Source organism: Palaemon carinicauda, unplaced genomic scaffold (assembly GCF_036898095.1).
Source record: "Palaemon carinicauda isolate YSFRI2023 unplaced genomic scaffold, ASM3689809v2 scaffold12, whole genome shotgun sequence".
Classification (NCBI taxonomy): domain Eukaryota; kingdom Metazoa; phylum Arthropoda; class Malacostraca; order Decapoda; family Palaemonidae; genus Palaemon; species Palaemon carinicauda.
The window spans coordinates 198,882-224,264 of record NW_027168704.1 but is presented as its reverse complement, the minus strand read 5'-3'; the positions used below and the strand labels follow the sequence as shown (position 1 = coordinate 224,264).

At 43.1% G+C, this 25,383-nt stretch overlaps 1 protein-coding gene across 1 annotated transcript in view; it reads right to left on the bottom strand.

Moving 5' to 3' along the window:
- Positions 1 to 1,914: 1,914 nt before the first annotated feature.
- LOC137635395 (zinc finger protein 665-like) overlaps positions 1,915 to 25,383 on the bottom strand; it is a 31,908-nt gene continuing 8,439 nt past the window's right edge. Inside the window, exons 3-4 of the mRNA XM_068367874.1 lie at positions 3,733 to 3,846; positions 1,915 to 3,035 (exon numbers count right to left, since the gene is read on the bottom strand). Of these exons, the coding sequence (XP_068223975.1) occupies positions 1,915 to 3,035; positions 3,733 to 3,846 (1,235 nt within the window). The remainder of the gene's footprint in view (positions 3,036 to 3,732; positions 3,847 to 25,383) is intronic.

The window sequence follows — 25,383 nt, the reverse complement described above, 5'->3', positions numbered from 1 at the left end:
ACACAAAGCCTATCATTATTATTCCTGTTTCGTATAATCTTTTTATTTAATTCTAGCATATTCAACCTTGTTTTCCTATTACTGCCTGCCCCACCCCCCCCCCCCCCCACCCCCCTCTCTCTCTCTCTCTCATTAGCCTACATATCTTTGTGCAGGCCTACGTAAATTTTTGAGATTATGAAATTATAAAACAAATAATGGAAAATTTTATTTACCTTAAATTGAAATAATTCTAAATACAGATACTGTGAAAATGTTACAATATAATGAATAGTTTCAAATACTACCAGAGTTTGTATCCTTATTTTTCATGAATTAAATCTTCCAAATAAACCAATAATCCAGTTTTTAAATCAATAAAAATAATCCTTTAAGTAAACTTGTGTTTATTTATTCATGGTTTAAATTAACCCAAAATATTAATAGTGAAGATGATAATAGACAAAGTCAACCGTGATGGGGAGCCATTGTAAATATTTGCTATAGAGATACTACTAACATATTTAGTCCTCCTCAGTGTTAACAAAACCTTGTATTTACCATCGTTTTATGTCTAAACGGCAAGTTTCCTGTCTAATGAATGAATTAAATCCAAAGGATTATCTATAGAATATATAACATAGAAATAAAAGTCTAGCTTAGCGCAAGCCAGGCCTCCTTCTCATGTTTACATGTCACTCAAAGAATGTTATTTTAGAAAGGGACTTCATTTTCAATCACAGAATGATGTAAATGGCTTATCATTTCACGATATAAAGTATTGATATCGTCTCTAATAAAAAATGAATGAACTTGATGATGTATAGCAGTAATTTTTTTCATTTATATTAGTTCTTTAGATTTGCCTGAATATTGTAATGGACCCGATTAGAATATGAAGGTTTTTTATCATCAGGAAAATTGAAGGTATTATTGTACTGTAACACATATAAATCTGAATTGCAATATAAGTAGTAAAACAGTACGTAGTTTATGCGTTTGATTCGTAATAATAATGTATATACGTTATTGTGGCGAGCTGTGACCGTCTGCATGTAGGGTCTGGCAGGCTGAAACCACATGACCTACACTCTCAACTGCTGCAGGACAAAACCTTCACAGGTCGTTTCCTGATATGCCCGTCATTTTCTTGAAACCGTTTGTAAGGAGGCCTTAGGCTTGTGCTCCTACTATCATCCTTTCTCCATCAAAAACTAAATTTCCATTCTTTATCCATTTGAGTGACTCTTCTTTGTCTGTGTAACGTTTTTCTAATTCTTCTTGGAATCTTCCTATTCTGGTGTTTCCACCTTTCCATTCAAAGTTTTCCCTCTATGAAACTGAATTTGTGCCTGGTCTTCCTGGCTATCATTGCTGCTGGAGTCTGTTTAGTGCCCTTTGTTTCTTCTAGCAATTCTGCAAAGTTCTTAGCCTGCTTTGTTATTGAAGTTAGTTGGCTCAGGGCTTCATTTTGATGTTTGGCAACCTTCTTGATGTTTTCATCCTCAGAGCCTTTTAAGTATTGCCCTATGCTTACTCTTGCGGCTCTGTAGGCTTGATTGATTTCAGTTAAGCCTAGTCCACCTTCTCTGCGTGGGAAGTAGGCCTATATTCTGTCCATACACTGGTTTCTATATGTGACTTTGTGCAGGGTGAGAATCTTCCTGGTCTTAACATCTATGCTACCTGTCTCTCCTTGTGGCCAGTTTATAATACTAATTTTCTCAGGTGGTAAATCAGAATCTCTAATTTTTTCCTCGGATACTTGGTTTCTACGTCTGCCCCACACCTCATACCTTATGTATGTGAAGCTGAAAAGGAGTACTTTCTTCTCCGCAAGGGACCATTTAACATTTTGAAATTGTCTTCTTTTTTTTTGGGGGGGGGGGGGGGGGCTTCCTTCCCTTGATGGTTGCTAGGGTCCAGGATTAGGACTTAACTGATCTGGTGGACTCTTAAATGTCTAGTGAGAAGTTGTTTCAAAGTAAATGTTTTGCTACAGACATCACACTTGTATGGCTTCTCTCCTGTGTGAACTCTTGAATGTTTAGTGAGATTGTATTTCTGGGTAAATGTTTTGCTACAGACATCGCACTTGTATGGCTTCTCTCCTGTGTGAAGTCTTAAATGTACAGTGAGACTTTGTGTTTGGGTAAATGTTTTGCTACAGACATCGCACTTGTATGGCTTCTTTCCCGAGTGAATTCTTGAATGTTTAGTGAGATTGTATTTCTGGGTAAATGTTTTGCTACAGACATCGCACTTGTATGGCTTCTCTCCTGTGTGAAGTCTTAAATGTACAGTGAGACTTTGTTTCATGTTGAATATTTTGCTACAGACATCGCACTTGTATGGATTTTCTCCCGTGTGAAATCTTGAATGTATAGCGAGATTGTGTTTCTGGGAAAATGTTTTGCAACAAACATCGCACTTGTATGGCTTCTCTCCCGTGTGAAGTCTTAAATGTACAGTGAGATGTGCTTTTGCAGTAAATGTTTTGCAACAGACATCGCACTTGTATGGCTTTTCTCCCGTGTGAATAGTTGAATGTGCAGCGAAACTGTATTTCGAAGGAAATGTTTTGCTACAGACATCACACTTGTATGACTTCTCTCCTATGTGAACTCTTGAATGTTTAGTGAGATTGTATTTCTGGGTAAATGTTTTGCTACAGACATCGCACTTGTATGGCTTCTTTCCCGTGTGAATTCTTGAATGTATAGTGAGATTGTATTTCCGGGTAAATGTTTTGCTACAGACATCGCACTTGTATGGCTTTTCTCCCATGTGAAATCTTGAATGTACAGTGAGATTGTATTTCGTAGTAAATGTTTTGCTACAGACATCGCACTTGTATGGCTTTTCTCCCGTGTGAATTCTTAAATGTGCAGTGAGATTATGTTCCTTAGTATATGCTTTGCTACAAACCTCGCACTTGTATGGCTTTTCTCCCGTGTGAATTCTTATATGTGTAGTAAGATTATTTTCTAAAGTAAATGTTTTGCTACAGACATCGCATTTGTATGGCTTTTCTCCCGTGTGAATTCTTAAATGCACTGTAAGATTAAATTTATTAGAAAAAGTTTTCCCACATTCACTGCATGTGCATCGCTTTCTAGCAAGAGCATTGGAGTTAACATTACCAAAGATCCTTTTTTTTATCTGCTTCTCTTTTATTTGATTCACCTCTTGATTCAAAACATCTTTCTGTAATAATTCTCTTCCACTGATTACACATGAAAGTCTTCCCTTTTCTCTTCCTTTATCCTCTTTCACAGCTGTCCCTAAGTAAGTGTCTACACTTTCCTCATCATCGACATTCTCATTACAACTTAATGAACCGTTTTCACTCGATGATGCATCGTACTCGTAGGAATTTTTCAAGTTGCTTTCGCTAGAATCAAATATTTCTGGCTCTACTTTGACTTCCATTTTTGGATCCAAGAAAAGAGCGCCATCATTAAAGAGAGCAACACTGCCAGATGTATCATTATTTTCTGGATCGACTGCAGGTGAAAATAGATCTTCAATTTCACTTTTCATTGAAAATTCAAAAGGTGGTTCAGAATTCATTATTCTCTCCCTATCACAAGATGACAAACCCTTTAATATTATTTTCAATAGACTTCAAAGATGAAATTAAAACTAAACTTTCTATTCTCAGACATCATACTGTACAACAAAATCTTCCAACATGACCCTTTCCTCTCTTTTCCAGTCTTACGTCTCTTGCATATACCTTCAGTAGCTTACAAGCTTTAGCAGCAAGAGGTGGATGATTCACTCCTTTGGGATGAAAAGTCTGGAAGAATAGAAAACTATAATCAGTTGAAGAAGAGAAAAACTCAATAAAAGTAATGGAGTTTTCTAAAAATAAAATAAATTCATAAAGTACTGTAATTTGTATTTTTCCTAACCATACAAACCACAGACATTGGTCTGTGTTTTTTCTGTTCTTGTTACACATTTCAGGCACCTAAAAATCTCATATCCTCTGTAGATTCTATAATCTACAGCATCTCCTGTGACATTGGTTTTATTCTTTAAATAGTTTTCCCCTTGCTCTTCAAAAAGACAGAGTTTTCTCCATAGTCTTATTTCCTTTGCTGTACTTCCTCTCCAGTCACCATCAAAATTGTCTTGCTAATACTCCTATGCACCTCTGAGCCTTCCTCCAGAATTATGAACAGCAAAGGGCTTTATAGTAATCCTGCACAGACAGGAACATTTACCACAAACTCTTCCATATCACTCCCTCTACCTTTGCTTTGGTTCTACTGTTATGGCAAATTAACATTACTAACATAAGTTTTTTCTTTCTGGTTGCCTTTGTGTTGTCCAGTGCCTTCTCAAGAACAACAGATACCCTCCATCCCTGTGAAGATGGACCAGGAATTCTGCAATTTTAGGCTGAGAGGGTCTGGAAGAAGAATGACCTTTCATCTGGCACCAGCGTAAAAAAAAAACTGCCCATTTGACTTGATAAAATCGACATGTAGAGCATCACATGGCTTAGGCTAACAAGATGAAAAGCCTTCTTACCTTGAGAACCTCCTGACAGGCTCCAAGCATAAAGATGAAGCATGTGGAGCCCCTGATGAAGACAATGAAAGTGAGGCTGTTTGAGTAGATCTGGTCTCTTTAGCAATCTAACAGGAGGGTTCACTAGGACCTCAAAAAGGTCTGGGAACCAGTCCTTCCGAGGCCAGAAGGGAGAGATGAGGGCCAAGGAAAGAAAACTGGTTTCCCTCGCCTTGATAAAACGCCCAGATCAGAGAGAGAGAGGAGGTGTTGGAATAAAATATGTTTGTATCTATGAAAGCTTAGTGGGTTTGCTAGTGAAGCGGAACCCAGACGGCTCAGTAGTCCCAGTAGTCACCTTCAATGTCCTGATTGACCTAGTTGCCGAGACACACCTCCAGAATGCTCACTGGGGGATCGGAAAAATGATTGAAACGCTCCGTCGACTAGTCTGGCACAGATCTTTGATTAATGTAATCAGAGATATGTGGCGGACGTGTTGGGAATGTCAGACTTGTAAGGTCTCAAGGGAGGTGGTTGCCCCTCCGACCTTGAAAATAGTGACCTCTTCTCCCTTTGAATTGGTTGCTATGGATCTTGTGAGTCTCCCAACAACCAGTAATGGTTTTATTGGGTGTCTGATGGTAGTCGACCATTATTCCAAGTGGGTGACGGCAGTACCCATAAGGAATAAGAAGAGCAGTACGATATGCCAGGCGCTTGAAGACCGAGTTTTTCCTGTTATTCCTCGTGTTCCAGTCCGGATATTGACTAATAACGGCCCTGAGTTTATTTCCCAAGAATTTACTGAGTTGTTGGAACGGTATAATGTTGTACATGTGAAAACAACTCCGTATAAACACTCTAGTAACGGTGCAGTGGAGCGAGTGAATCGTACCATTGGTGAGTTACTGAGGGTGATTTCTGGGGAATCTCGGAAATGGGACCAGTTCTTATCCCGAGCAGTTCTCAGCTACAACCATTCCCACCACACTGAGATTGGCTGTACTCCAACTGAGAACATACTGAAGGGTGCTCAGGATGTTGATAGTATCCCGTTGCTATCAGCAGAAACGAGAGACCCATGGGCTGAAGGACATCCTCGGTACAAACCGTTTAAAGAGGGTTCTCTGGTGCTTAAGAAGGTGCACCTGTTGGGACACCTTCTGACGAACAAGCTCATCCCTAGGTTTGAGGGGGTATTCCGTGTTACTAAGGTACACAAGAATAAGGTCACCTATGAGCTGCAGAGACTGCCTGATGGTGAACTGGTAAAAGCTCACCATATCCAGTTAAAGGCCTGGTTTGAACCTCCAGTTTATCTTAGGAGGCACTTTCTCTGGTATCCGAAGGGTCCTGATCCTGTTACAGAGACTCTGAATAGTCCAGAACTCATGGATGAAAGTCCTGTTTCTTCTGAAGTCTCTGAGAGTTCTAGTTCTAGTAGTGATGGCGACTCCTATGGGGTGGCTGCAGTAGTGGCGTCCTACCTTCTGTCTCGAGATTGTATCAAGTTCCAACGACAGAGGAAAAGTCACCATCCTACTAGAGCTATTACTCAGCCTAAGCCCATTCTTAAGCCAGCTAGGACTTACGAGAGAAAGAAAGCACTGGATGCTTGGTTATTTCCACCGGAAAATTGTGATGAGACTCCTGTGTTAAAGCCTGAATCGTTTCGAGATCATTTGGTCCTCCAACTGTGGGAGAACAGCCCCACTGAAATGTGTAAAACTCCTATTTTTTCTCCCGAGTCAGTGGTTCACTGTCCTGTTCCTAAATTGCCTGCTCCCCAGTTCTTAGCTTCTTCTTTCCAAGAGGAAGGTATCGTTCATCCTCCGGGGAGTTGGGAATTCTGGGAAGTTTCCAGTATTCCATTATTGGAACTACCTTCTGGTGTTTCCAAGAGTTCCAGTCCAGATTGGTCAAGACCTGCTACTTTAGAAAGCCCTGTTTCTGAATCGGCAGTGTCTATTTATCCTGATAATGACTTTCTCGGCTTTTTGCCACCCGATTGTGACGACCGACTGTCGCCTGAAGATCCCACCTTTAGTGAATTTAGTCCCCCAAAAGGTCCTGTTCTTGACCTACCTTTAGTTCAGCCTCGAGTCCTGGAGTGGAGACCTCGTCTCACTGACCAGACAAATATTATAGAGAGGGAACCATCCTCCATTCCTGAGTCACCTCAGAATACAAACCCTTTCCTACATTCTGATGGTAGGTTAAAACACCGGTCAGAGCTCGAGGCTGAAGTGGCACAGTCAGGTATATCTAACCTGAACGTTACAACACTGTTTGGGTCGCCCGAAACACAACGTTGCCTCGAGTCATCGCCTGATTTTTCGGGATTTTTAACGTCCTCTTCCGAGTCTACGGATTCTGTCTCTGGTTTACCTCAAAGTGTGTCGATCACCCGCAGATACCAACTCTTATGCGAGGTTATCAATCGATTAAAGACACCCAGCCTGTATCTGGAGAGTCTCCGGCTTAGCCTGTCTCCTGTGCTGCGAGAAATTAATATGGCTCGCCAGCAGATTGCTGAATCCCGGTGCATGTCCCGAGACAGAATTTTGAGACTCAGAAGAACTATAAATCTCCCACTGAATTAATCTTTGCACAGTTTTTAAAGACACTTTTGATAATAATTACCCTTTTTCTTCTTATTAGTCATATTGTAATTCCCACATTGGGTATTTGAAAGGCTGAGAAAGGGACACATGGTGTGAGGAAATCTTTATTTAGTTAAGGTTTCTGTAATTGTTGCATTATTGTTGTACTGAAAATTGACCTTGACTGTGACAGTTATAATAAATTCAATAAATTGCTTTTATCATGTAATACCTGTAGCCCAAAATCAATGAGTTTTGTATGCTTTAAAATTGGTTTTGGACTGCAATGACTGTATTTTTTTTTTCTTGATAGATCCTGAATGTATTCCTGTAATACTTAAATGTTTTTGTAAATTTAATGAAATTGTTATATTGTATGTTATTGAAGCATTGTTGGGAGGAATAGACGGTAATCAAATTTTTTGTTTTTAAGTACTGTGTTTCCATATTGTCTGATAGTTTGTCTATTCCTATTGCTTTTGGTTAAATCGCGAGTCTGTGGAAAAAAATCTAGTGTACCTAAGGTAAATTCATGTAATTTGATATGTAACTGAAGGAAGGGATGATGAATTAAATCTTTAGTTGATCATCCTACCTTTTTACTGAGTTTATTTTCTGCTAGGTAATTTTTTTTTTTCACTTGAATGTACAGAGTTTGTGTGGGGTGTTGCTGTCAGTTACGAGGCATTTTTTTTGGATGGGCTCGAGTGCTAATGGGGGGAATGGAATAAAATATGTTTGTATCTATGAAAGCTTAGTGGATTTGTATTGTATGAAACAGTCATTTTTTTATACCTGTATATATATATATATATATATATATATATATATATATATATATATATATATATATATATATATATATATATCCCTCTGTACCCATATAAAAAAAATGCTTGTATTTGTTATAATCTTATTTCCAGGTATTGATAGATACATAATCAAGGTATTGACAGCAGCCCCCTACACTCAGTAGGGAGTGTAAGGGAGAGAGAATTAGGGTATTGCCTGTTACTAATGTGTAGTGGTCTGTTTAACTGTTATAACTGAAGGTCTGCAATGACTCATGGATACCTTCATCGTCAGACTGATAAGGGCCAACTTGTAAAAGAGATTGGGATGACAGGGAATCCTGCCGATTGGAGATCTGAGACTCCTGCTAAAAAAAAAAGGTTTATGGTGACTGAGTTTTCCATATTCATGATATGAGAGATGTGGAACAAGAATTAAATTATGGTATGTTAGAGTCCTGCGATCAAGGGAAAAACTGTATTGAGGTGTTGTAGTAAGTAAAGTGCAATATTTTTCATACTTTTCCATCAATGTGATGTCAACACCTCTGAAAGCTTACAGAAACTTTAGTGTAGGAATGAATTGTGTGATGTGATTGTAAGAAATGAGGGAAGATAGACACTGGCCCTCAGCTGTATTTTGGCATGCCATTCTTCAGTTTTAGCTGCCGTTCTTCAAAGCAGATTTGACGGCAGAGCATGACTGGTCAATATTAAGGCCATTGATTATTAACATTGGGGAAGTTTTCAGTAAAGAATTTGGGCATTGAGGGTTCTGCAGTCATGTTTTGTTAGGATTTTAATGTTCCGTTTTGTAACTGTAGTGGTATATCTTGCATGTAGCTAGTATTTTTTCTCTTGCTGGTACAAAATGCAAAAGGGATGTTAATTTTGCCTTTGATTATTCTAATTGATATAATGCTATTCCTAACAGTTTTTTCAAATAAATCTCTTTTGTTTTTATGAATACAGCATATCATTCCAGTTCCTTACATCAATGTGGCCCCCTTCCCTAGCCTCTGTTTTTTTAAGATTTCTTGAGTACAGTAATTTATCATAATTCTTTCCTCCCACAGTGTGTTCCGTTATTATTATTTATAATCCAGCTAGCCCAATGAAAGATATGATAAAAAGCAAGAGTCTAGCTGGGTCCCCTTGCCCAGTATAAATCAAGGGGTGTTGCCCAGAGCTCCATTCTCTTGACCTGTTACTTAGGTTTTTTTGGGTATTCCACCGTTGTATATTTGTTGTGTAGTGAACATCGGGTTGTGGTCGGCATTCGGACACTAGGCAGTTCGGGTGCTACCTCTGGCCACAGTCCGCAAACCACTACAGTGTACACCTGAAGACTTCCTCATCTTGTAAGTGGGCATCTGTCTTCATGTACTGGGGATACTTGAACGAAGGGAAGACGACTTAGTAACAAAAGTTCATTCCTATGACATGAAATAAGAATTGAAAAATAATACAAGACTAAAAAATTATTTGAAGAAAAAAAGCCTCCCACTAATTGGGCACCACTATATCAATACAAAAACACAAGTACCTGATTTTTCTTAGGACACCCACACACCCAAAAATAAGATATAAGATATAAAAGTTCTCTTTCAAAATACAGTCCCATTAGGTTTATGATGCAAATTTCTTAGCAATTAACACCAAGAAAGAGCCTTTTCAGTCAAGGTCAAAGTATTCAAACGAAGTTCCCAGCTTGTGACATAAGAAAGTTCCAAGCTTGTCTCATAAGAAAGCTTCAAGCTTGGAACATAAAAAAGTTCCAAGTTTGTGATATTAAAAAGCTTCATGCTTTTGACAAGAAAGTTCCAATGCATAAAAAAGGTTTAAGCTTGTGACATACGAAAGTTCCAAGCTTGTGACTTAAGAAAGCTTCAAGCTTGAAGGAGAACCACTTAACATTGTGGTTCATTATCTACAAAAGGAGTCACCAGGGTTTGGACATTGACAACCTTTAACCTTGACTGCTGCTGAACTCTTTCTATGCCACTTAATGGTCACTTGTTTCTGGGGACGTGTATGTGAAACACTACCCATGGAAAATCTGTCAATATATATGAGGCAATTATATTATGATGGAAAACGACTGACAGTGATAAAAATAATCATGAGATAGAAATAATACTTGATAAATGGTGTCCAGCCTTTAACCTATTTTCACTGAAGGGTCCACTTACGGTCTGCGAAATATACAGAATCAATAAACACTATGGTAATGAATGCTATGCAATCATTCTCTATAGTCCAGCTAGTGATAACTGGCAAGAAAAAGGTTGCTTAACTGTAAAACACAAAAGAATTATGTCTCATTTTATAGTTCCACAGCAGGCAAAGACAAAGGGGAACACCCTCTGTGGGCAAGGTGGCAGAAACTCCAGCGTAGCCAATGACAACAGTCATTGCCAACAGATCCAACTTAGACGAAGCCAGTGTCACTTTCTCTCAGAAGCTCAATGGAGAAGCTCCAACAATGCCTTGTTCGACAGGGAACCAGCCCTACCCAGCGATGGCCACACCTGTAAAATATCACCCCAGTTCTGTCCCTCGAACACCAAAGTTGACCTGGTGTTAAATGGTCTATGCTTCTGCTTGAAAGTTCACCGGAATACTGATTGAGTAAGAGATTTGGGAAGAGATCAGGCGGTCAATTAGGAAGTCAGAGGTTTCTTTGACTTCGATGAGGACCCCGAAGGCAAAGAATCTCTCTTAAGACTTCTTGCACCTATGTCCAAAGCTCTCCCACTGGGAGTCAGACAGCTTAACATTACCTCTCCCCCATTTCCTTGAATGGGCGATGTCGTATGAGAGACCAGGACGTTCACTAACTCGCTTGGCCAAAGCCAAAGCTAGCAGGAACACCGTCTTCCAAATTAGGTGGCAATAATGGTTTATAGGGAGGTCTCTTTAGAGAGCTGAGAACTCGAACCACAGTCCATGGGAGAGGTCTCACTTCAGACTGAGGACAGGTAAGTTCATAACTCCGTATGAGTAAGGAAAGTTCTAGCGATGAAGAAATGTCCATTCCATTCAGTCTATAGGCGAGGTTTGAGGCTGAGCAACAGCCTTTTACCGCTAAGACTAACGGACACAATTCCTCATGAAAATACAAGAGGAACTCTGCTATTGCTGGAATGGTGGCATCGAGAGGAGAGATACCCCTTCCACAACACCAACCACAGAAGACTGTAGGGCAATCTTAGCCCTGGCACTCTTTAGCCCTCTGAGACCAACGCAAGGCGGTACTGGTCTTTGAGGGCTTCTGGGTGTAAAAGACATGGTCTAAGACCATGTCTTTGCCCTCTCATGGGGATATCTCTGGGTTGGTAAACAAATTGAGAACCCTCATGAGAGTCTGAACCTGCTAGAATGCATGTTCCGACACTTTCTGCTGTCCTTCCGACATTGAACTTGCAGCAAAGTCTCCTTCTTCAACACCCAAGAGCTCTTTTCGGGGTGGGTTGCGGACATCCCTTGAGTGACTGGCTGCATCTGTAGAATTAGAGGTCCTTGAAGAGGACTTTGGAAAAGTCTTGGAGTCCTTAGGTTCCTTCCGAGGTAGGACTCAAGCATCTAAGGCCGGATGATCATGTCCCTCCTGACTTCCATCAGTGGTGGAGAACTCTGTGTGTGAGGGGAAACTTCCTCTGAAGGTGGAAGGGAGGAAGCCCTCCTTGAGGCGACTCTCTCGGCAGAGGTGAGGTAGGAGAATGTCTGGTGGCGGATGCAGGAAAAGCAGGCCCTGATGGCCTAACCGGAGTCAGCTTTACCCTTAGGGAAGTGACCGCATCCGAGACTCCTCTCTTCCTCTACAAGGAAGAACAAGAAGACGTGGTTCCTTGCAGTACGTCTGCTGGAGCTGTAAGGGTGCTTCGAAGAACAGGCAGACAGAGAAGGCTTGAAGGCTTACCACACTACTCTGACCATAGCACTGAACAACGGCTGCTGACTGACTGACGCACTGTCAAAAAATTCCCTGAAGGGAAAGGGACCGAACGTTCCCTCTGAAGAGTCTCTGCTGCTGTTAAGTTCACCTTCGAGGAAAGCAGCTTCGGGATCCGAAACCCTTCTGTGAAGACCCCTTCCCCTTTCCCCGCCGGTATCACTGTAATGTGTTTGTGGGGATGGGAATGAGGCGATGGTTACCTGTCGATTTGATGTTCAATAAACATAGGAGCTTGTAGAACCTGCTCATGGCCATAGCGCAAGTGCGCCGGTGAGCGCTGGCGCATTGACGAGCACTGGTGGGCCAGAGAGAGCTTGTGTGCTGAAGAGTGCTAGTGAGCGGGATAGCACTGGGGCGCAGTAAGCACTGCACTGGATTATGCTGGTGTGCAGTTTCCAGTGAGTGTGCAGGAGAGCACTGGCGCGCAGGAGAGCACCGGCGCACAGGAGAGCACTGGTGAGCATGAGAGTGCTGACACGCAGGAGAGCGCTATTGGTTTGGAAAGTACTTTTGTGCAGGAGAGCTGGGGACTGAGACTGCGCATGAGAGAACTGATGTCTTGTTGAGCGCTGAAGAGCTTGAGTTGGAGAGCACAGTTGCACTGGCGAGCGTACAGTAGGTTGGCTGGCGAGCGCTGGCAAACGCTGCTCTTTGGAATGGAGGGGCTACACTGAAGAGTGCCGGCGTTCGATAGATCGCTGGTGCATTGGAGGGTGCTGAGGACGAGCCAGGCGAACTTCACATCGGTGGAAAGCGTTGGAATACAGGCTAGTACTGACATACTGTGGGAGAACACTGGTGCACTGCAGGGCCCTGGTGAGCTGGAGAGTGTTGGCTCGCAGCTGAACGCTTCGGAAGAACATCTGGATGATGTACAGGAGACAGGAAGAATGACGGCAGGTTGACAGAAAGGTCGAACTGGATCAAGGATGTGCCCTTTGGAAGGGCAAACATCCACTAATAGGGATCGCAAACGATCCACAGAAGTCGACGGCCGATGACTGGAGGCAGCTTCGTCAGGATAATGACCAGGAATGGCCGAAGGTTGAGGGCCAGAAGACCACTAAAGTGGAGGCTCCTCTGCGGGGGACAGCTGCAAACACAAGGCTGAAGAGCTAAAGAGGCGCCTTTTCAGCGATGGTCAAGGGCAACCTCTCAGGTGAAGCGGAGGACGAGCTCTTAGACATGGGATCAGTAAGCTCACCTAGATCAGCAGTCCTCCAAAGAGGAGTCTCTATGAGAGAACTCCTCCGAGGGGAAGAACCACTCACAGGAGACAGACGATGGACTCAGTTTCCCCTCGAAAGATGGACAGAACAGGGGAAACGTAGTCGTCAGCAACAACCGGAGAGTCTGGAGGGACAGATGTGTCGGCAGCGGCCACAGAAGACACCTCTGACACCAAAACGTCGACAGGAATTAGAGGATCCTCCTCCAAAGTCAACGACGGCTGCACACTCGCAACGCAGAGGATAAGTTGCAGCAAGGAGTCCTTGGAGGGCAGACCCGGGAGACCCAAGGATGACCACACCTGTAACACAGAAGACATAAGCAAGGCCTCACCCACGGGGAGAAGTGGGGCCGCTTCGCTAGGGGAAACAACACCATCTCTCAAGGACAAGGGTTGGCCATAAATTGAAGGGTCTACGCTATTGCTCCACAGTCTCTCCGAAGAGGCTGAATGAGTAGGAGCTTCGGAGGAAGGTCAGGAAGCAGAAGAAGAGGTCTTCTGTTTTTTTCCCTTCAAAGAAACCTTGGAAAGAGAATTATCCCGCTTTGACTTCTTCCGCCATCACCCAAACCTTTCCCACTAGGAGCCAGCTCACTCCCGACACTCATTACACTTATTACCACAATCACACCGTTGACCTCTCCAGGTGGGTCAAAGGGTGTGGAGGTCAGTGTCCACGGCCAACATGAAGGTATCGCAGGGCCAGCCTTCAAGTCCAGGGCAGGTAAACATGGTGGCAAAAGTCAACACAAACACATACTATTAAAGAGAAAGAACAAGCAAAAACCATTAATGGCAGTCCAAAGTATAACTTTGTGATGCATGAAGAATGACAACGAGCCAAAACCAAAGTGACCTAAATCACTGGTGTGTGAGAGGGAGCGGTAGCAAGCAAACCCCACTAACTAGCGGAATAGGTAATTACCCTCGATAAAAGTATTATGGCTCATCTTCCAGCCTCACCGAACGTAATATCCTTATAAAAGGGATTTTGACGTAGGAAAAATCTATTTCTGGGCGAAGGACCTGTGCCGCCCAGTGAATAAGCTCCATTCAGCACTTATTCTTAGGTAATTTACTGCTAAATATACCAGAGAAAAAATGTAAAGGAGTGCTAGGTTAACTAGCTCGCTCACCTATTGGTGTCGGTATAAAATTGGGCGTATATTCCAGAGGTCCCGCATTATTTAGATTAATCCACGACAGATAACCCCAATAGAGGAGAGCCGTTCAACCTCACTCGGTACTACTAACAATGCATCCGCTCAGAACCCAACTCCTTAGCACCCAAAGTTTGGGGACTCCAAGGGAGAGGAGCTGGGAGGGTTCACTGGGCGGCACAGGTCCTTCGCCCAGAAATAGATTTTTCCTACGTCAAAATCCCTTTTCTGGGCTCGAACCTGTGCCGCCCAGTGAATCTATACAAGAGAAAAATGTCACCAAACTTGCAAAATAAAGGAATAAACATAAGCGTAAGGGAAATACAGGATGCTTTAATCAGAGATGAGTACCAAAAAACAATTATAAGGGTATCTTAAATATGAACATAAATCCAATAATGTAGGTATAATAATGCCGTGAGTGATAATATATACAGATACTCAGGAGCATAAAATTTACAAATATAATAACAGTATTCAGGTGCGAGACCAACGAATACAATAGGGTATAAATGAGGCAGGTAAGAGGGAGAGATAAAGAGTCAAGGCATTAACCTGTGAGTTACTTGGGAGTAACTACGCTCCCTGCGGCTACTGTAGAAAATTTTAGGGCTTCCAAATGTTTAAGGTAGTGTTTCTTGAACACTGACGGTGATTTCCACCCTGTATACCTGGAAAGGTCTGTAAAATTCATGTGGTGAAAGAAGTTCACCGAGGTGGCAACCGCCCTGATATCATGTGCAAGAGGAAAATAGTCAGGGTTAGCTTGTTTAATAAAATACAAAATTTGTTGCCTGATCCCTTTAATAGTAATGGTACCGCCTTGTTCTCTAACGAATAGAGGCCCCGAGGAGTTAGAGGAGGTCCGGGATAAATAAGACCTAAGAGTAGTGACAGGGCACAGCGACGGATCTTGCGTGAGGGGAACAATTTTCCAGGAGGTCCATCTGTTTTGAGGGTCTTCATTCTTAGCCAAAAAGAATTTGTTAGGAGAAAGAAGGACCTCTCCTGAAGGCAGAAAGTCAATATGACCCGGGTCTCTCGACAAGGCTGCCAATTCAGAAATTCTTGCCCCGGAAGCCAAGCTCACCAGGAAAAGTGTTTTCCTGAGAAGGGGCATGTAATCACAAGAACTGTTAATGGTATCAGAAGCCAATTTGAGTACGTCATTAAGGAACCAGGTCACCGGGGTAGGACGAGTAACCGGTTTCAGTCTGGCACAAGCTTTCGGAATTGAAGCTAACAAAGAGTCGGTTAAGTCTATGTTAAAACCCACTAGGAAGATCTTTTTCAGAGCCGATTTAATAGTGGTGATAGTATTGGCTGCCAGACCTGATTCTAATAAAGATCTAAAGAAAGTGACTGTAAGGTTCAAGTTCATACAGTTCACGTCTGAGTCTATTAAAAATTTTGCCAACTTTTTAACTGCAGAGTCATACTGGCGGATGGTGGAATCCCGTTTATCCGATTCTAGGAACAAGGTGTTTTGAGGATCAATATTGGCACCATGCATAGCCGCAAACTTCATAAAGTCCATAAAGTTAGGGCGCTCTGAATGTTTGAGAAAGCGTACACAACGCGTGTTTGTACTATCTGAGACAGAACCGGATTGGGTATCGGGTGAGGGTATAGTCTCAACTCCCGCAGGAGAGGATACCAGTTGCTCTTGGGCCAGTTGGGTGCGACCAAGGCTACTTGTCCCTTGAAGGATCTCAGTTTGTCTAGAACTTTCAGCAAAAGATTCACCGGGGGAAAGAGATAAATCTTTTCCCAGTTGTCCCAATTCTGTGACATGGCGTCTGTGGCGTAAGCCTGAGGGTCTAGATTGGGAGCCACATATACTCTCAATTTGTGGTTGGATTCCGTGGCGAAGAGGTCCACTTGGAGACCGGGAACCTGAGAGAGAATCCACCGAAATGACTTTAGATCGAGTGACCATTCCGATTCTAAAGGGGAGGTCCGGGACAGGGCGTCTGCCACTACATTCCGGACTCCCGCCAGGTGGACAGCTGAAAGATGCCAACGGTTCGAGGCTGCTAGGGAGAATATGGCTACTAGAACATGGTTCAGAGGCCCTGACTTTGACCCGCCTCTGTTGAGGCAGCGGACCACCACTTCGCTGTCGAGGACCAGACGAAGGTGTTGTTTCTTGGGAAGAGCGAGACGTTTCAGGGTTAGAAGAACTGCCATGGCCTCTAGCACATTGATGTGAAAATGGCGGAACAAGGGAGTCCAAAGACCTTGAACTTTCTTGAGCTGAGAATAGCCGCCCCAACCTGATAAGGATGCGTCTGTGTGAATGATTAATTCCGGAGGCGGAAATCGAAGGGGAACTGACTTTGACAGACTGTTTGCTCTTGTCCAAGGAAGAAGTCTTTCCCGTAGAATGGGAGGAAGGCGGACTTTCCTGTCCCGGAGCTTCCGGTTCGCCCTCGAACGCCAGACACGATTGATATCTTTCAATTTTGCCTTCAGAAGAAGATCCGTCACTGAGGCAAACTGAAGGGACCCCAGAATCCTCTCTTGGAGTCGTCTGGAACTTACTTTGTCTTTGAGAAAGCGTTTGGTGTTCCTTGCAATCTCTAACCTCTTGGGTCTGGGAAGACACAGAGTATGAGATATAAGATCCCATTGCAGGCCGAGCCATTGGAACTTCGATTTTGGAAGAAGACGGGACTTCTTGAAGTTGATCTGGAAGCCTAGAGATTGAAGATAATGGATGACTTTGTGAGTGGCTTTTAGGCAATTTTGGGAGGTGTCTGACCAAATGAGCCAGTCGTCCAGATAGGCTACTACTTGAATCCCTTGATTCCTGAGTTCCTGAACAGCAACTTCTGCTAGCTTTGTGAAGATCCTTGGGGCGATGTTGAGCCCGAAAGGCATCACCTTGAAGGAGTAACTTTTGTCCCCTAAGCGAAAGCCTAGGTACGGACGGAAGTGTCTCGCTATCGGGACGTGATAGTAGGCGTCTGTAAGATCGATAGAGGTGGTGACGGCCCCACGGGGAAGTAAGGTCCGCACCTGCGAGACGGTAAGCATTCGAAACTTGTCGCATTGAATGGACAAGTTGAGAAGGGATAGATCTAGAATCACTCTTCTCTTGTCTGAATCCTTCTTCGGGACACTGAACAGCCGACCTTGAAACTTCAGATGTTTCGTTTCTTGTATGGCGTTCTTTTGTAAAAGATCCTGGACAAATTCGACCAGGTCCGGAGTGGAATGTTGACGAAATTTGTTCGGAGGAGGAGGTCCTTGAATCCAACTGCACCCCAGTCCCTTGGAGATGATACTGAACGCCCAGGGACTGAACCTCCATTTGTTGCGGAAGGCATAGAGCCTCCCCCCTACCTGCTGCACCTCAGTATTGGTTTGAGGAGTTGCCTCCACGTCCGCCTCGGAAGTTCTTTCCTCTGCGAAAGGCTCTTCCCCTGCCTTTGTTCAGGTTAGAGCCACGGTGGTAGCCTCTACCTCTACCATAACTCTGGGAAGAGCTATGAGCCTCGTAAGACTGGTTAAAGGCAGGGGAAGTGGCGGAGGCACCAGAAAGCTGGCTCTTAGGTAGCAGAACGGTGACATAGTCATCCGAAGGAGCCCGAGAGGTGGAAGGCTGTGCAGGGACAACAGAAGATGGAGGAAGAGGCAGCCGGAAGTTGGATGAAGCACTCTGTTGTTGCCTGAACTGGGTGGAGGTATATGGTCTAAGCTTCTTCCTACCCCGGGCTTGATAATTTGCGGGGTCATACTTGCGTTTAGGGGTCAAACCCCAACGGGCTTTAAGGCTCTGATTAACCCTAGTGGCCTCCGCCAAGACTTCCTCTACGAGATCCTCGGGGAAGAGATTTGAACCCCAACAGGAGGACCGGATGAGTTTATTAGGTTCATGCCTAATCGTCGCCTCAGCTAGGACATGCTTGCGACATCTGCGTTTAGCAGTAGCGAAGTCATACAAGTCATAATATAAAGACTGTAACGTAGCCTTGTTGAGAGACTTAAAAATACTCTCCGTATCGTAAGTCAAGGCTATCGACTCCGTGGATGTGGCCAGGTTTAGAGTACGGCCCACACGTAGGCGGGAATCATATTCCTGTTTAATGAGGGATTCCGGGAGACGGGGAAGCTTCTCACTAAACAAGACTGAGGCACAGTCTGCTGCAAGCTTGCCGGAGGTAAAGGTGGTATGGACGTTGTCCCAACACTCAATACCTGAGGGAAGAAGGAGGGAGATTGGATCCACCTCTCGGATGGGAGGCAAGGGCTTCTCCTCCAGAGCATATTGAAAGGCAAGCTCTGCCACCTTATTGACGCATGGAGTCAAGGTGTTCTTGTCCATTAAGAACATCGTAAAGGAGCTTTTATAAGGCGTCAGCATGGTGTTAGTGCAGCCGATGTCATTCAAAAATCTGGCCCAAACAGATTGGGCTTGCTCCTTCGGGAAGATGACCGTCTCTTTGGGGACCTTGTCTAATCGAACTAAAGCTTCCTCGGTAAGCCTGGCATAACCATGAAATGGAAATGCCAGACCAGGAGGAAAGAATTCAAAGTCCTCTAGAGGACGAGTGCCAAGGCCCTCCAGAGTCAACATTCCGTCTGAGAACGGGGAATGAAGAGCCATCCGCCAGGGGTTGTTCTTGGCAAACGGCGGGAGCTTAGAGGCATCCGGGATGAGAGAGCTTTGGACTCTCTCCGGAGCTCCTTGCTCTAAAGCCCCAATTCTCTGACCGAAGTTAGAGAACATCGTGTCCATCCTCGACTGCATCTCCGAAACCAACTTTGCCTGCATCTCCGACACAATGCGAAGCATGGCTGATTCGGAAAGGCCCGGGCTAGCAGCAGGAGGGGCGGAAGGAACTCCCGGGTCGTGAGACTTAGAGGAGGAACCAGAGGTCTTTGAAGACGGGTTCGTACAATGTTTAGAGCCATGAGAAGTCTTGTGAGGCTTGCGAGCTTTGGGTAAGGTCCTTGAAGTAGACTTATCCTTAGGGGGAACCGGGTATGAACGTTGAGACGAATCACGGTCCCCAGAAACTCCAAGAAAAGAAGAGCGATCAGAAGAAGAAGAAAGAGCGGGGCTGAGGATAGGAATCTCAGCGCCGGACACACCTGCCTCACTTACCACCCTACCTGTATCCGGCTCGTCTAGCAACATTGGTTCGACGTCCAGGTTCATGGAGGCAACATTGTCCTCAAGACCTCCGGGGGCGTCCGATGGATCTTGCTCTGGGTCGATGAGACCTGTTATAGTGGCATCAATGTGGGCAATGATGGGAGCTGCCACATGCCTAGCCACAGCAGCTGAAGACTTGGCGTTGGGGTAAACCATGGTGCAGTAGTCCTCAGATAGGACGTACGGCCGCTTAGACTTCACATTCCGGGCAAACCCACCAACCCACACCTTCAGTGTGGCCCGAGCCGCAGACTTTTGCTCCGGGGATGCCTGAAATAATAGTGGGAATTATAAAAGGGAGACTCCCAATGGTCCTTCAAGACCATAGATATCTTACTAATAGTAAATTAAATAAGAAGGCAATATAGCCAACGGGACTCACCGAGTCAGATCCAAGGGTAGTGATGAGGTCGAAGCAAATCACACAGTTATCCGGGTGCCATACCACAACGTCTTCCAGTTGAACCCCACAAGGGGCGTGAGATCGGCAGACGGAGTGGCCACAAGGCTGGTGCAGAACAGCTGCACAGGCCGGCGTCAGACAATGCACCATCTATAAAAAGAATAGTATATGAGAAACTGTAATTCTCTTAAGTAGGGGTGGGTCCGGAGGACCCGGGCCTAACATAGGTCTAACACAAGATTAGAGCTTAACTGTACTATTCTTTAAGTAGGGGCGGGTCCGGAGGACCCGGGCCTAACATACGTCCAACACAAGAATAGAGCTTAACTGTACTATTCTTTAAGTAGGGGCGGGTCCGGAGGACCCGGGCCTAACATAGGTCTAACACAAGATTAGAGCTTAACTGTACTATTCTTTAAGTAGGGGCGGGTCTGGAGGACCCGGGCCTAACATAGGTCTAACGCAAGGTTAGAGCTTAACTGTAATATTCTTACATAGGGGCGGGACCGGAGGACCCGGGCCTAAACATAAGTCTAACTTGAAATTAAAGTATAGCAATCCATTCCGGTCAAGCCGGGAGCATAAAAAAGGATGCAATAACAAGGAATTAAGACACATGGTGTCTGATTTCCCGGGGCGGGGTAGACCCCGGGCCGGGAAATAAAAGTATATCCAATACCAATTCATTTAGGGACTCCGGGGTAGTGATCTGTCATATATAATCATCATAGGAAATGTTATAAAATAATAGGGGGGCGGAACTGTAGCTAAGAACCGCCAATCGAACCCGGAGGGTTTCGTATAACATAAGCCAGAATGAAAAGTGAATATAAAATAGGGTGCACCGGGATCCAACTCTGTTGACCGGTGGCCAACCAGACTAGACAGAGACGAACCCGCCGGGCCACCCGGAGGACAAAGTCCATAAACACTGAACTACCCCCTCTAAAAGGAGGGAAGGCAACGGTCCCTTAGTGGAGGGGGGAGAAGCCTAGCCGCCCACCTAGCTAGAGGGGGAGCGTGGGGGAGGATCACGTGATACGAGGCAGCAGGGCTACCAACTGACGATCCCCAACCAGACAGATCAAACGGAGTAATGGCACAAATATTCATTATAATAATAATAATAGCGTTAAATTGTATGAGTAAACACATAGAAAATTTTTGGGCAAGGCATGTAACATAATAATTAAATCACAAAAGACACACCTGATGGCTAAAAATAACATTGCCGCCTAGCACGAAGGTCGGCAGCCATAACGATACGTAAATGATATCGGCCCAAAAATTGAACCACGAGGATTCTAAACGCTAAATAATGAATATTCACAATAACAAATAATATTTGATAATAAAAATAATACACATAGTAACACCGCAAGTGAAACTTAAAAGCTCTCAAAAACAGGAGTACCAACTGTAGTGAAATCAAGCAAGATCGGTATGAACGAAGAGAATAAACTCCTATAATATAAATATTAAACGATCTAGGTTGCTCAAAACACAGTAAAACCCAGCTTGGTACTTAACTTAGACGGTGTCTCCTGGGAAACCGACGAAGAAGCCATAATTCAATAGAAAATAACCAAAATCGAGAGCACAACAAAAATGCGGGTTACTTTACTCGTCGTGCTAAAAGGAGTTGGGTTCTGAGCGGATGCATTGTTAGTAGTACCGAGTGAGGTTGAACGGCTCTCCTCTATTGGGGTTATCTGTCGTGGATTAATCTAAATAGTGCGGGACCTCTGGAATATACGCCCAATTTTATACCGACACCAATAGGTGAGCGAGCTAGTTAACCTAGCACTCCTTTACATTTTTTCTCTGGTATATTTAGCAGTAAATTACCTAAGAATAAGTGCTGAATGGAGCTTATTCACTGGGCGGCACAGGTTCGAGCCCAGAAATAGCGGTTTGTATAAAGTGACGGAACAAACATATATTTTTTAAAAGTTACATAAAAATATTGCTTTTAATCCTTCAGTATTCTATTTTTCATATGCAAACACCAAAAACAAACTTCAGCCAAAATTAATCCCAAATGATTGCACTTAGTACAGTTATCATCAGGGTGAGCTATGAGCCCAAACAAATTGAATTTCCAAAAAAAAAAAAACCATGACAGCCTCTGGACATGATTACTGCTCTGTACCACAAATACAATCAATATACTGTAGTAAACTTCAATAATAACATCAGATATTCAATTTTGTAAACTCACTTTAACCCTGGAAAGGTATGATGGGTCGTACGCGACCCCTACAGCATTTTCAAAACCTGTTTTTTCCCCATAAATCATTAGCTGTCTCGAATATGGAAGTGATCGACCTGCAAGGGGTGACTAGTCTACATGCCATTGTCTGCTTTAGGACTGATTTTCGTCTAACTTCCCTCCTTCCCCGTTTTTTTACCCCCCCCCCAGGGGTCGACCTCGACCCTGACATACCTTTATAGGGGTAAGTGATCAAACAGCAAAGTTATTACATAATTATAAATTGTCGATCAGTGTTGATACTTGTTTGGTTCTTTATAGTTGGAAAGTGTGGGTGGATGGTGTGTCTACCACTTGCATGACATTGGTTTTGGCTTAGATGCCATATATTGCCAAGAGGTCCATTTTCCCTCAAATGCTAATTCCTGAATTTTTTTTATTTTTTGCAAATTTGATTTTTTTCTATTTATTTTGAATTTATCTTCAATAATGGTCAGCAGGCAGTATTCCCTCGGCATGGATGTCATCAACACACTTCTAATGGAGTTAAAAAGAGATGTTGATGATAATATGGAGCTTGCAACCCCATTCTTCATTTCAAGTGGTAGATTGGGCTGTAAGAGTTGTTGCGGTCTGCGGCCATTTTGTTGACATACCCGAAAGGTAAGTTGGCATATCTCCATATATTCTTATTCTGTATAGAATTCGTGATATTTTGGTATATTTTAATGCATAAATATCATATTTTATAGGAGATACAATGATTTTCATGAGAAATTTACATTGTGAAACTAGGCCGTCAAAAAATGACCTTTAGATTTCGCCCCTGTTATAACAGTAAATTACATCTTAGTGCACATTTTATTATGTATTTCTGTTCTAGGGTAATATGAGTTTATTCTATAAAAAAATTAGCCTCTTCCTATTTCATTTGGGTACCCAAAAAAATTCATGAAATTTGGACAAATTTTTTTGGCCAAAAAAAAGTTACCCTTTTTTTCTCATTTCAGATCTTGACTTCTATGGGTCCAACTCATTTCCAGCAATTACACGCTGTTGCTTTGCCATCTAAAAAGGTGTCCCTAAAGGGATTTATGTGTATATGTATAGGCTATTTCTATTTTTGGTGAATATTTACGTCGTCTTTTTTTTTGTATACTTAAATTTTTAATATATTTCCAATAAATAGTTATTTTGTAGATGGATATCATTTATATTTTCAGTAGTTTTTAGCATTCTTTGAAGTATTTTTAGCAAGTCAAACAATACAGATTGATGCATGACTAAATTTTTCCTGAATTTTTTTTGGAGTCAGGGTCGCTCGCGACCGAGTATACCCTTAAAGGGGTGTCTGAGTAGCGTACCTATCCAGGGTTAATACTGAAACCTGTAGAATTTATTCTTAAATAAATTGGGTTATGGATTTTACCCACAAGACCCAGCCCTGGGACTTGGAATATTACTCAGCAAAATATCTTTAAATCTTAACTTCATTCTTGTGAAACCTGAATACAGTACTGTACTGAGAATGTTGTAAAATCGTTTGACGAGAAACTCTCTCTCTCCAGAGAGACCAATGCAGATTGAAATGTTTGAGAAGAGCATTTGTGGAAATGAAAGAGAAACCAAATATTTAGATATTTTAATCAAGATTCTCCTCTCAAGGACAATCCAATGAAACTTATATAACCTAAACTAATCACTAAAACCATAAAAGAGATTACATCAAGAAAATCACATAAATCTTAAAAATAATGATACATTTCTACCTTATTACTAGACTTATATTCAAACCCCCAAGATGAAGCTATCTCCATACCATAGTACTTTGTAAATAATTGCATGGCTTCATATTCCAATACAAGTAGACTGGATTTTGATTCTTCCTTCCTGCTAACATTCATAACTTCACTACAGTACAAGAAGCAGGTAGAATCATCCAGTATTACTTTCAAAAAGAGACAATGTCACCAACATCCTTTCAAAAGGCTTAATGCTGTATATTATTCTTTAAGCTTTATTTAGGCTGTGACCAAGCCAATCAACTACTGGCCCTGAAACTAAATCAGCGGATATTTCCAAGTTTAAACTTAATACAAATGGTTTTTTGTTGACGATGTTTCATTTCCTGGTTTTTATAATGCTCATTTATTCAACATTGTTATCTATTTTCAAATAATCTCATTTTTCATTTCTCATATAGTTTATTCTTTACATTCTTATTTCTTTACTGGACCAGGCTGTCATGTATTTGGTCCCTTAGGCTAGTAGAAATTTGCCTTTTTGGGTTCAGGCCATGTCATCCAGATGGTGAGTTCTTTTAGGTAGCTTCCTAGGGTATATTTGACTACAGTGATATTCCCAGAGAATTTAACTTAAGGTCTCCAGAATTCTAACTCCTGGCGCGAATATCCTTAAAGTTTTCCTTTTAGGATATCGCATAATATCAGGGGACGTATTCTTGACACGCCACTTAGCACTCTGCACCCCGTATAGCGTTTACGCTTCGAGGGGGAAAAGTGGCAAAATAAAAGAGGAGCCGTTATAAGGTTCCCTTCCTCCGTTACTGTTTGAGTACTCAGATGGCACTATAATCGCCGCCATCTTTATTCCTTTTTCTGTAGCGGTCTCGCTCGGTGGTTTTCCCAGTGCCCTCTCGTAATTTGGATTTATTATGCAATCTCCAGCCTCTTCTTCCTATGGAAAGTGTAGTATTTGATTCTTATGCTGTATAAATTTAGCTCTGGCCGTAAAGTAAAAAATTGAATCGAATTAACTTAATTTTTGGCAGAGCTACTGCCTACACCGGAGGCGTCTTCAGGCCTTGTTTGTTGGCATAGGAGGCTTTGCCTCCCTAGACTGCACTTGAAGGGGTCATGTGATCCCCCTTCTCCCTGCTATTTAGTCGACTAGTCCTGTGCCCGCAAACCTTAGGCTGGAGAATGGAGTTTATTTTTCTGCCTAGGATGGTGCTGGCATGAGAACTCTGTTTCTCTTTGGTTAAGGGTGGCGGCTAGATGATTGCCGGCCCCCTTTACTGTATTGGCAGACCCTAGGCTACGGATTGATACTCCGTTCGCCCAGGATGGTGCCGATACTGAAACAGGGTTTCCTCAAGGTGTGGTAGGGCCAACATGCTGCCGGCTCCTCTCACACCTTATACAGGACCCTTTCCCCACCCCATTCTGTCCTTTAGTGATGGCCTAGCCATCACATCCCTGTGGCTGTTGTCCTACAATCTCGCCGATTGGCTGTAGGGCTGGCTTGGGCTTCTGCCTGTATGGCCTAGTCGTATAGCTTCCCTATCGGACATGGAGCTCCGGGATAGCTGTGTCGGCAGGTCTAGCTGCCGGCAGAA